The sequence below is a fragment of the Rhineura floridana genome, chromosome 4, assembly GCF_030035675.1.
Source record: "Rhineura floridana isolate rRhiFlo1 chromosome 4, rRhiFlo1.hap2, whole genome shotgun sequence".
In the NCBI taxonomy this organism is placed as follows: Eukaryota; Metazoa; Chordata; class Lepidosauria; order Squamata; family Rhineuridae; genus Rhineura; species Rhineura floridana.
The window spans coordinates 96,162,878-96,175,409 of NC_084483.1; the positions used below are offsets into that span (position 1 = coordinate 96,162,878).

Sequence of the window (12,532 nt, forward strand, 5' to 3'; positions counted from 1 at the left end):
TTCACAGAAATGCTATGTGCCCTTCAACATTCCAGTGGGGGAGGGGGCTCAAGTAGATCTTGCGAAGGGCTGGGTATGATCAAAGATACAGAGCTGAACAGCCCAGTAGTACAAATAGTACAACAAGATGGGGGTAATAATTTGACTGGTATTTTGGGAGGGAAAAGGCAACTAGCAAATGCCTGAGCAGTTATAAACTAAGAATCTGAAACTGCCTGCTAGTCACTCCTTTTTTTTCTGAAAAGCAAAGAAGCAAATTCACTAGCATTGCTAGCTTGATGCTAGTATACAAACCAGGATGAAAACTTAAGTCTCATGCAAGTTGGAGGGGAAATTGTTTTACTAGTCATTTTACTACCACAGAAAACTTCACAATTTGAGGTAATTTTTTTAAAGAGTTACTTTTGATGACAATAAGCACTTGTTGGATGTTTCCAGTAAGTGGCAGGTATTGGTGGAATATCAGCTTTTCTCCTAGACTGTATGTGAAAGATTAGACAGTAACAGGCTGGGGATGTATATCCAACACTATGAAGGGTTTTCTATATAGCCATATTTGATGAAATATCAAAATTAGACCAGGGACACTCAGGTTGAAGTCTTCACTTATCTTTGAACGTTTACTAAACTAATCCTATATAGGTATAGCCTAAAGAGACATCAGTATTAAAGTGCCATCTTATATGAATATTTATTAATAGTTATAGCATACACACACAAAATGGCTAAACATTAAAGCTACCTCCCAAATTGCATTCATGTCGAGCCTAAGTCACCCATTAAGTATATATTAGTGTGTGTTAAATGTAAATGTCACCGTTGATAATCAGTAAATGCACAGCAGCACTGGTACAGCTGAAATAATTTTCTCATAGCTGGACAATCCTAAGGTGAACCAAAACACAGTATTTGAAGATTTCCAACACAAAAACTATGCAAAACACTTAAGTTTCTGGATTATGTAAATATAAGATTTTTCAGGTGTAAATCCACTGCCGGCAATGGACACATAGGATTAGCAGCAGTACTAGATTACAAAAAGTAAAATAGTTCAGGTTCTCTAATGCCTCGGACCAAAGAATCAATGACATTTATGTAAAGATCAGCTATTGAAATGCAAGTGTTTAACTGAAAATGAATTATTGATATGTCATCAACCTATCCAGGAAAGTATTTCAGAAAAGATGCATAACTTCTTAATTGCAAATTAAACTAGATTATAGCCACTCGATATTTGAGCCACAGTCTATAAAAATGTAGCTGCTACTTTTCCACAAAAAAAGCTATACCTGAAATCTACTTTTGTCAGCCTGGAAAACATTTATCTAGCTAACGGCAGTGAGGGACACCAATCTATTTCACGCCATAATTCCAATTTGTTGTAATGAGCGCTACCCTTAAGTACGTTCAAGTAGTGATTAGGTTAAAAAAGAAGACCCACTCTTGCTATCAAATGACAAAAATTAGAAGTCTGTAACATGCAGTTTCACTGCACTTCAAAAAACAATCTGGTCAAAATGGTGACTTTTTTGTATCTAAAAGTCTCATGCAGTTTTTCATAATTTCAGATGCAACCTGAAACATTTACTCCTGTTCACATTCTTCTAAAGCAGGTCCTGTACTTACAGAAAACAGTCCAGAATTGTAAATGACTAGGGTTGCCAGGTTCAGGGCTTAAGACTGCTCCTGTATCTTTAGAAGAGAAAATCAGCCAAATGCAGGTGTTCTTGCAACACCGTAATGGGAAAAACCACAAGGTGACATTCTTCCTTCTCCCTGCACAACTTTTAAAGATACAGAAGACAAGGCCCAGCCTCCAAGAGGTCTTCTGTATCTTTAAAAGTTGTGCAGGGGGAAGGGAGAATTCCACCTTGTGGTTTTTCCCGTTACAATGTTGCAAGAACACCAGCACTTGGCTGACTCTTCTAAAGATACAGGATCAGTCTCAGGCCCTGAGCCTGGCAACCCTATAAAGGACTGTTTTCTTACATGCTCATACCAACTCCAATCTAGGTGGGGCTCTTTGCCCTTCAAAAAAACCACAAAATTTTATTAAAATGGCAACTGAATCAAAGGCATATTCTTGCTACCCCCCACTCCTTGTTTTGCCTCATCATCAGCTAAGGCTTAGATTTGATGTTTCTGTGCATTTGTTCAACAAACAAAAGCTGTAGCTCTATAGATCAGCTGTCACCTAAAGGTAATCAAGACTTCACACCTGATATTTGATTCTCACTTATCAGACTCTCCTACGCAACCATCCATATGTGCTTAACTGAGTATCATCAAAAGGCTAGCAGCCATCACCTGCCTCTTACTATTGCTTTATTTTCTTCAATTTGTCAGGTATGTATCACAGCTGCAAGAGATAAGACTACATTTTTAGCATTCCTTGCTAGATCACAGTTAACAGTGTACTTACAAGCAAATTGCCCTGCAACACTTAATAAACTTAAACGGCAATCAAGGCCAATAAGATTGTCAAGGACAGTCCTAGCTTACTTTTAACACTTCATGGTTTCCCATCTGATTATAACTGCAAGTGATTAGATTTCAATCTTGGCCTATTTATATGCATTGAAACGCACTTTTTGAAATGCATCTTTTCACTCAAAACAAGAGCTAGGAGTGCTTCAGCAGTAGGGCTGAGTCAAATATTTGGGGGTTACACATCTCATATGAAATGTGACATTTCATGGAGAACACATTTTCAAAGACAATACTCCCACTGTTGAGGGGAAATCACTGTGCAATTGGCAAAGTATTTGCCCTAAAGAGGCGGAGGCAATGCTTAGAAGAGTGTTGCCTTTAATGGTGTTGCAAACCCTGATCTGCCTCTGCTCACTTGAAGAGAGGAAGGATTATACTGAAAGCAGCTTTCTTCAAAGTAACAGTTGCTGCCTAAGGGAAATAAACATTTCCACCCCATCTACAATTGCCCCTCTAAAAGATCACCAAAATGGGATAACCTTTTTTTGCAAATTGTTTAATGAAAAGAACCTCCTAATTCTGACTCAGCCCTAATCTATGGTAACAAAGGCCAAAACAGACAGAACTGCAAGCATTCTTGCGCAGAAATGCTCCCATCACATAGAAAGCAACAATGGGGGGGGGGTTAATAAAAAAAATAAATACAAAAAGCACATTACGGAAACCGGAAACAGAACCACCCCATGTTTTACCTTTAGCTTCTCTCCCTTCATGCTTTTCTCTCAGCCCTGTTTCCTTCCACTATCAAGATCCCAGATGGAATAAATATGCCAGAAGAGAAGAGATGTAGGAAGAAAAGCTAAGGACAGGGAAAAGTTCTGTACTCACCTGCACACCCCTTTTCAAAAGCAGATGCCCCTATAGGCAATTGGGGAAGTTCTGTGTGTTACACATATGGAACCGCTGCCATATTTTGTTTGACCCTAGAGCCCTCTTCAAGTGCTAGTTAGGGGAAAGGAAACACATGACAAGACATTGGGATAGGCACACTAACACCCCCCACACACACATTTTTCATCACCTTCCAATTTTTGGAAGGTGACTGCATCATGCAGGAAATCTTTGTATCTATGAAGACTCCCAATCAGGGTTCTAACACCCAGAGAGCCTCCATGGATACAAAAGTCTCCCTACTTCATACAATCACTGTCCATGAACTGGAAGGTGCCAACAATAGCAACGAGGGACAGTTAGCATCCTCTTCCCTGCTCTCTATCTCCAACACACGGCTTTACTTCCCTCTAACTGCCACTTAAAAGAAGGCTTAGTATTAATCATCATCAAGCTCAACTAGACAATATCCACTGAAACAGCAAGATAACATGATCTAGAAGTATAACCATGCAGAAGACAACACGATAAACTACATAGACAACACCCACATATATTTACAAATTACATCGTGGTGCTGAATACTGTTATCTTCAAATTAGCAACAAAACCACGTAGGAGCCTTCAGATGAGATGCTTTGCTTAGTCAAATTCACGGTTTGTTAGAACAAGTGGAGCCACCAGAGTCCAGACGTAGAGGACTATACCAATCCAGCTGGAAGATACCTTCACCCAGACAGACGGCCACTTACTGGTCATTAATGCAGAGGTGGGATCAGGACTGAGAGAGGAGAGAGAAAAAGTGTTCACTGGCTTGTTTGTGGAATGGAATAACTACTTTTCTTGAGATCATCACTTAAGAATTTTCTTCAGATGGAAAAATATTTAAATAAAATTCCCACTATCACTAGTAATTTGTGATGGGTGGGAGACCTTCAATCCAACATTTGCTCTCTCCCCACTCCCAACCTTTTAGATGATCAGCACTGATAATATCAATGACATGTAGTCTTTTCCATAATTTCCTGCAACATCTACGTACCTATACCAGTTGGTTAGAGTCATCATGATGTAAAGCGAAGCAAGAAAAAGCATGAAGTGGAAGAATGAATAACTGTAAGTAACTCCATCTCTCTCATTATCAACAGCACGGTGGAAATCATCTCCTTCATCAAGGGAGCCTTCATTCCTAGGAAGTCCATCTTCTATCAGGGTTGACTCATCACTGGTTAGTGTCAGTTTATTTACCTGGCTATTATTGGATGTCCGGATGCTGCAGTTAAAGAGTGGGTGGTGTCACTAAATACCCATTTTTTAAATATATATATACACACACACAAAAAAATGGTAAAAGGCTTTCCAAAGGTTCTGCTCACCTTGAGTAAAGAACACACATTAAGAATAGGATGAGGCCAACAATTCCTTGGGCATCCCACCAATAGACATACTGACCCTTGCTTGGAGTACTTGTGGAATTATAGCCAATTATGCTCAGCAAGCTTGGATTGCATTGTCTGTCTAGATCAGTAGAGAGAAGAAATTGAAAATCAGATTATTCATCCCCAAAAATAGCTATTTCTTGCTGACAGTATAGCTGCAGACAAAATTACAAGTTACAAAACAAAAACATCTAACATAAAGAATATACACATACCTTTAAATGGCTATACTGGGTGCTAGCATTTTACACACCTTAAAGCTGCTGTGCTGGAGCTATTTGTTATGGAGCTATCTCACTGCAATGAAACACGGCTATACCTTTCCATACAAATGATATGGGAGGAACAGATCTCTCTCTCAGCATGTTCCCATGTAATGAAAGTGCCCTGGCTAGTCTTGCTGTTGTACAGGATGGGAGAGCAGGTGTTCTCTTAAGTATGACACAGCACAAGTGTGTACACTCCAAAGGGGGGGCAGGGAAAAAGGGAGTCTGTAACTTGCAGAACATGTGTGAATGGAACAGGGATCTAACAGCTAGCGCTCACCACAATTTTAAGAGATGCCTGCGACAACAGAATACTTGAATTTTAGCAGTAAAGTTTTGAACTTTCTGACATTTATCTCTGACCTTCTAAGATACAGAAAGTCACTGGTGAATGTCAACATTCTGCCATTGGCTAACCCACATGAATGTTAGGTGATAAAAATAAACATTTATATAAAAAATTAGACAAATAATAGATGCAGGTGAAGTTATTCTTTGAATTGGATCTCCCCATCTTCCTGCAAGGGATCATAGCCTCTCTCACCAAGGCTGGATTTGGCTCACACCACTAACAATAAAGTTCTTCAGAAGTGCATTACAGAAAATTCAAGGAAGAAACTAAGGTTCTTGATCAATATCCTGTTCTTCTTCCAACAACAGTCAGGAAAAAAAATCCCTTATAAAGGAGGGGAAAAGTTTGCCTCTGAATTAGTCTTGGTCATTACTGCTGTTCTCTGACCACTGGGATAGATATACCCTGCAAGAAATCTTTTGTACACTAAAGCTGCAATCCTATGCACATTGGCTTGGGAGTAGGCTTCATTCACTATGACAATAATTTAAATAATCGCAGACTCTCTGTAACAATCAAGTATTGTTACAGTGGCCCATGACTTAAAAGCAGTCTACCTAGTGCTCTGAAATAGCACAGCACATATATATATATTATACAGACATATACACAATATAAATTGTTATATTTACTTGCATGTGTTTTACTTTTGTTTAACAGTTCTTTGTCCCTAGCTCTGACTCAGCTACAAGCATTATGTCTGATATAACACATACATTTGCTCATAAATTTAAACAAAAAACATCCAAAGTAGGCACAAGAGCAATAAACAAAGGAGTTCTACCAAAAACATTTCTGGGTCATCATATTCCACATACAGAACATATTTACAAGATTATGAAATCATCTTACCTGGCTCATTTGTCATTGCTGCCCAAGTTAGATACATTGTATAAACTGTGATCACTGATGACTGCAACAACCCAGATCTTGGTTGTGATTCCTATATGCAGGCAGAAAGCAAAACAAGTAGGCATTTGACAAAATGGTTGAAGTGTTTGTCAGATTCTAACACAAACAATCATTAAATGTAACCTCATACCTGGATTTTAGGCAAAATTGACATTACAGATGCTCCAATACACAGCAACATATTGACACTGATGAATGCCTTATTTTCAGAACAGCGATCGGGTTGAGTATAATAAATATAAAAGAGGACAATTGCCACCAGAGACAGAAGATAATTTAATGCTGTGGCAGATAGCAAAGCTGTGAAGAAGAAAACAAAACTGGATTCAGGTTTTGTTAGTACTTTTGAAAGAGGTTTACTAGGGTGCTGCTTAAAAATAAATTCTAGGGCACACTGTTAGATCATAAAAGTGATCTTCTGGATTAACTCCAGTAGGATGACTAGACTACTATTGTCTTTACAACAGTGTTCTTCACCTTGGGTCCTCAGACTGACTACATTTGTATACTGCCCCATAGCCAAAGCTCTCTGGGCAGTTTACAACAAATATAAGGCAGGGGGAGGAAGAGATGAGTAAGGGCACAAGTAAGCAGACTCATTTCTCCTTTCTCCATCTCATGTGATCTGTATCAGCATGATTCCAAAAATGCCAGTTCTCTGTTAATTAGGGTAATGTCAGGGTTGGGAGAGATGCAGAAGAAAAAGAGAAGCTTGGTAAAGGTGCAATAAGGACTGATGGAATATTTCCAGATCTTCTAGAGCATCTCACACACACACCCAGTCAGCAATTAGGGTGTGAAGAGCAATACCACAGAATTCTGGCCTCATGACTCCTGTAACTGAAATTTGAGCATCACATATCCCAATTTTAATAAACAAACCCTGTCATGCTCAACAGCCACCCACTGCATACCTGCATACCAGCATCTGGAGTTTCCTTCCTCCATTTTTTCAACCCAAGATTCATTCCAAGAGTGGGCAAAATCAATAAGTAAAACCAGCTGGATAAGAATGAAGCAGAAAGCACCTGCCATGCCTACATAAAACCACACTAAGGAGAAAAAAAATGGACAATATATTAACTGGCATATATACTTTCCCCCTCAAATTCAAATTGATTGAGCCATCAACTTCAGGTTAAAGAGTTTAACAAGCAAAAAAAAGTAGACAAGTCTGTGCCACAAGAGAGCTTATAATATAAAACCAGCAGTGAGGAAAACACAAAAGGAAGGGAGGGAGAGACAAGGATAGAAGGGATAACTATCAGTACATGGGTACACATACTTAGAACAGAACTCATTGGGAATGAGAATTAAGGGGTTATCCTAGGAGTGAAGAACCTCCAGCCAGCGGGCCAAATTTGGTCTGGCACAGGTCCAAATTTGGCCTGCAATGTTCTTTTCCCCAGATTATGGCTACCTGACCCATACCTGAAATCATGCGACATCAGATGTGAGACAGTCAGAGATGCAGCTGGATCAGCTCTGCAACTGAGTTTCTCATAAGGAACTCAATAGTGCAGCCAATCCCTGCAGAAAGCAGCTTTGCCAGTCCTATGCTTTGTGCTTCCCAAACACCAAACATGGGGTTGGCAAAGCCACTTCCGCTGCACTTTCCAAGTGCCCAACAACCAGCTGGCTGTTGGACACCTGGCAAGCACTAAGTAAGATACAAAGATGTCAGATGATTGACAGTTTGTCCATCCACCTGTCAAAAGTTGGCCTGCGGGGACAGGGACAGATAAGGATCTGGCCTGTCAGGCCAAAAGGTTCTCCACCCCCAGCTCATACCAAAGGCCTACTTCTCTCCTCCAGTGTGATAATTCACAACATTGTTGTTGTTGTAATGTGCCTTCAAGTCGATTTCCACTTATGGCAACCCTATGAATCAGTGAACTTCAATAGCATCTGTTATAAGCCACCCTCGTCAGATCTTGTAAGTTCAGCTCTGTAGCTTCCTTTATGGAGTCAGGCCATCTCTTGTTTGGTCTTCCTCTTTTTCTACTCCCTTCTGTTTTTCCCAGCATTATTGTCTTTTCTAGTGAATCACTTTTAGGAATGATTAAATAAGATCTCAATACCATAGAAGAAAGCTATTGGAAACCACTTCTGTGAAATCATACCTGTTGTAAAGGGTCCTTCTGGAATAAAAAATGCTCCAACTGTAATTGCGACAGCTATGACAAATTTAAAGAACCAGAATCTGAAAAAAATCACCAAAGGACCATCAAAGTCAGGGTAATAGCAGCATTTTAAAATGCATACTTTGAAAAAATTCAAGATAAGATTCTATATGATTTCTTTCATTACATGAGGCAATAGCATTAAAATATTGTTACGCTGTGCAGAAACACAATAGCACATCACGTACATTCAGCAGATATCACTATATGTAGAATTTTGAACTTGTTGAAGTAATGTATAAGAGGTTTATATTGGTTCTTTATTGCTTGTATTTGTAAAGTTTGAATATGTAGTAACCTTCTAAATGTCAACGTTCATTTTTTGTTCTTTGCACTAGGTCTATTCATAAAAATATACAACAACATATTATACAATCCATTGTTTTTTTTCTTACCCATTGTGTACTGCTGCCCTTGGATCACTGCTGCTCTTCACTTTGATCATCAATAAGGAGAACAGGAGAAAGAACATGGCCATACCAAAGCACACCCGATACACTGCTTTATATCCTACTAAAACATCGCAGTTTACCTGGCCATCACAAAACCCAGGAATCTGTAACGAACAGCATAAAATATATTAACACATATTAACGAAGAACCCAAACTTTATTTTGTGTGAGTCCTGATTTAAACTTATCATTCAAGAGTTATTGCCCACAAAGGAGATGCCAATAAGTTTGTAGGCTGGTAGATTGTTGCTTTGATTTGTATGTTTGATTATTATTGGCTGTTATGTGAAAAGATTGATAAAAGAATGTGTAATTAAAAAGAAAGAAGAAAAAGCGAGGGTAGGTAAAGGCGCAATGATTGCATATACAGGTGTGAATGGTTGATGAAGATGGGAGATTGTGACAGTGGTCATGTGGGTAGAATGTTTGAGAGCCTGATTTATGTTTAAGTGATTCGAACAGCTATATATATATGTATGTACTTGGCATTTTTTCCCTTAAGTTGTTGAAATTGTATACTTATATAACTAGATTTTCTGAAGTAAACTGCTTCAAGGTCTATTTGATAGTAAGTGGTCTATAAAAGACATAAATAATAATATTGTAAAGGGCTAGCTATTATAGGATTATTATAACATCTCTTCATTACCTGGAATTTGTGCAGACTAAGGTCCTCACAAGTCCATGTTAAATCTGAAAACAGCACATAAAATATAGTCCCTTGCTATTTTCAAAAGCCACACATATATATAACATGTAACAACTCCTGGCTTGAAATAGCAGCTCATCAACAGTATGGGAAAAAAGCAAAATTTATTGACAACCATTATGCTTATTATTAAAAGACTACAGTAAAGGCAGTCATAATGAGAGTTCTGGTTAATAATAAGTAAAAATAAAGGGAGATGTGGATAGCATATACGAAAATATTCTAGAGCAAGCAATTCTTCTGTAGAGACAAAAAAGTAAATCCCAAATCACAGCAGCCATGTCACAACACTTCTACCAAAGTTGTCTCAAGAGTAAACTGACCTTCTTCAGCTGTTCTTCCATTCCTGGAATTAGCATCACACATGCAACACCCACACCAAGGAGCAAGAAAAGAGCATAGATCACTCTTGTTATAGTAGAGTTATTTCCACTGGGGCAGCATCGGCACAACAGACATGGGGCACTGCCACACAAACATGGTATCTGATGAAAGAAAGGAATATGACAACACAGTCAAGAGTTATACTTAATTAGTTACTTGGTGAAAATGTTTAACTACTGGTTCTAATGTCACTGACAAAAGCAGTGATTACATTGCAATACTGCTTCTCAGATTGCTTTGTGATTTATTTATTCATTTATTTTATTTATTTATTATACCTGTATACCGCCCCATAGTCGAAGCTCTCTGGGCGGTTTACAGTAACTGTAACTGATTGCCCCTTGTACAGCAAAGGCAGCCAGCAGGGTATTTACAAAAGGTTGTTAGTTATGTTTACCACAGCAATTAATGCTCAAGGTAGCATACAACATCATAGCCAAGAAAAAGCTGAAACACTGTGCGACTTTCAGTTTGGTGTAGATACACTCTTATTTTATGCTGCTTCAAGGATATATCATGAATTACAAGCTGTACTTCAATAACATCAGAGCAGTGGCAAAAAACAGGAAGCTTGCAGTTAAACCCTAAACATGTTGAGCCTGTTATGAGGTCAACTTTTTACTCAATAACACCATTACAAAAGACGGACCACAATCCAAGATGTATATATTTTTGGCAAACACATATGGCAGATTTTTTAGTACCAAGAAAATCTTACTCTAACTTAAGCAGATTTCAGCAAAACTGCAGGCTTAAATCAGCAAAAGCTTAAGCAACTTTCTATCAAGTTATCCATTCTTGCCATTGTAACTTTTCACTCCACCTTTACTATTCTACAGCAGGAATTTACCACACTGACTTTACTCCTTATGCTGACTTTACATGCATAAATTCATATTGCTCCCACATATACTGCAGTGTAAGGTGGTACAAACATTTACCAGATGTCTTGGAACAATCAAGAGAGGAAGAATCCCTACCAAAAACGCCTTTCACATCACAACAGGGCCCCACAACATTCCTAAATAGTCTTAGGAAGCAATCCACATAGATGGTAAATTAGAAAGACAAGAAAAGGGATGATACTGGTGGTTAAAAAAATCTATCTAGATAGCAATGTGGAGAAATATATCCTCATTACCTCTCTAGAAAAGCAATGAAAGAGGAATTGTCAAATTTTTAAAAGTTGATGTGAAAAGAGAGACGGCTTCATCAATCCGTTACTTTTCACAGCTAACAATTTTATTTTTGGTGCATTGCAATTTTACTACTACACAGTTGAGAGCCCCTTTTTAAGGTTTTGTAAGCAGGGTCGAGATGTAACGCAGAATAATCACGCCGCAAGTTCTAAGACATGGGCTACACCAAGGGAAAATAAAATATATCTGATTTCAACAAAGAGGACGCATCACGGGCAGGGAGGGGCTGCCTTATAGTATAAAAAGAGCAGGGCGCGATGATGCATAGTGGGGGAGCAGCCAGAGAGTCCCTCAAGAGCGCCTGCGTGTCTCAAGCTACTTCTTACAGCCATTCCCCTCACCCCGCGATGGGCCGCATGAGAGGGAAGGAAGCAGAGAAGCCGCCATCGCGAATTCGGCACATTACCCAGCTCGCCATGGAGCAGAGGCCCAGTACTGCCCCCATCTCGCTCCCCGCACGATGAGATACGCGGCAGCCCTTTAAAGATGGAGACGACGATACCGAACACGAAAAGGTTATTTACTCTCCAGTCTGTCTTACTCACTACCGTGGGCTTTGACAGCAGCTGCGCGTCACTTCCGGAGTGATGGAGGAAGAAGCGCCGCTGTCGTCTCGCCGTTCGACGCATAGATTTAATGCTTAGAGTCACACAGGCATCTAACTTCCGTGTTTCCTTAAACTGTTTTCTTTCCCCCGGGGCCGAATAGAAAAAATGTCTGTAGAAAACAATGGAGAAATCTTGAGTTTTAACGTATTCCTCCACCAAAACAAGAAGGTAGCAGCAAAGAGGAGTCTGATTTAGGTCTTACGCAGTGTAGGAAATATACAGCTAGATAGATAAAATCTCAACACGGCTACATGCAAATCAGCGGAGCACTGCACACAAGTGACTTGAATCGGAAGGAGTCTGAGGGAGAAATTTAAGTAGATCGACCTTTGCTGCAACTCAGGGCAAGCCTTGCCATTAAGCTGAGTGAGGTAGCTGTCCTGGCACCTAATTTTCGGTGTCTTGAAAGAGCAGCAACTTACAGTATTGGCTAGTTAATTTGTTATATTTTTGACTGCCAGGAGCAGGGAGACGCACTTGGGATCTATACGCCTCGAAAGGGAATAGGAGCAGCGTCATTTGCTTCTTTTCCTCTAACAGCAAAATGTTTGAGCCGGCTTGCTGCAACTTGAGGGGGGCTTTGTTGGGGAGATTTTGGTCTAGAAATCCAAACCAGCATCAGTCCCATCTCTAACGTCCAAGATTTTTTAGGGGACCTCTACACCTCTCACAGAGCTACAATTCATAAGTGTCCGCAAAAACATTTC

At 39.5% G+C, this 12,532-nt stretch overlaps 1 protein-coding gene across 4 annotated transcripts; it reads right to left on the reverse strand.

The window, feature by feature from the left end:
- Positions 1-666: 666 nt before the first annotated feature.
- On the reverse strand, positions 667-12,113 carry SERINC1 (serine incorporator 1). Of its 4 annotated transcripts, none has more exons than XM_061623730.1 (11): positions 12,028-12,113; positions 11,559-11,934; positions 9,958-10,119; positions 8,869-9,029; positions 8,414-8,493; positions 7,205-7,342; positions 6,421-6,590; positions 6,231-6,321; positions 4,698-4,839; positions 4,364-4,594; positions 667-4,102 (listed from the first exon to the last, which is right to left on the reverse strand). In XM_061623730.1, the coding sequence occupies exons 2-11, from the start codon at positions 11,844-11,846 to the stop codon at positions 3,964-3,966; spliced, it is 1,602 nt and encodes a 533-aa protein (XP_061479714.1). In that variant the 5' UTR covers positions 11,847-11,934; positions 12,028-12,113; the 3' UTR covers positions 667-3,963. The 4 variants fall into 4 exon arrangements, with proteins under 4 accessions (XP_061479714.1, XP_061479713.1, XP_061479715.1 ...); XM_061623729.1 differs by having other exon boundaries at positions 11,544-11,934; XM_061623731.1 differs by having other exon boundaries at positions 11,763-11,934; positions 12,028-12,109.
- Positions 12,114-12,532: the final 419 nt, after the last annotated feature.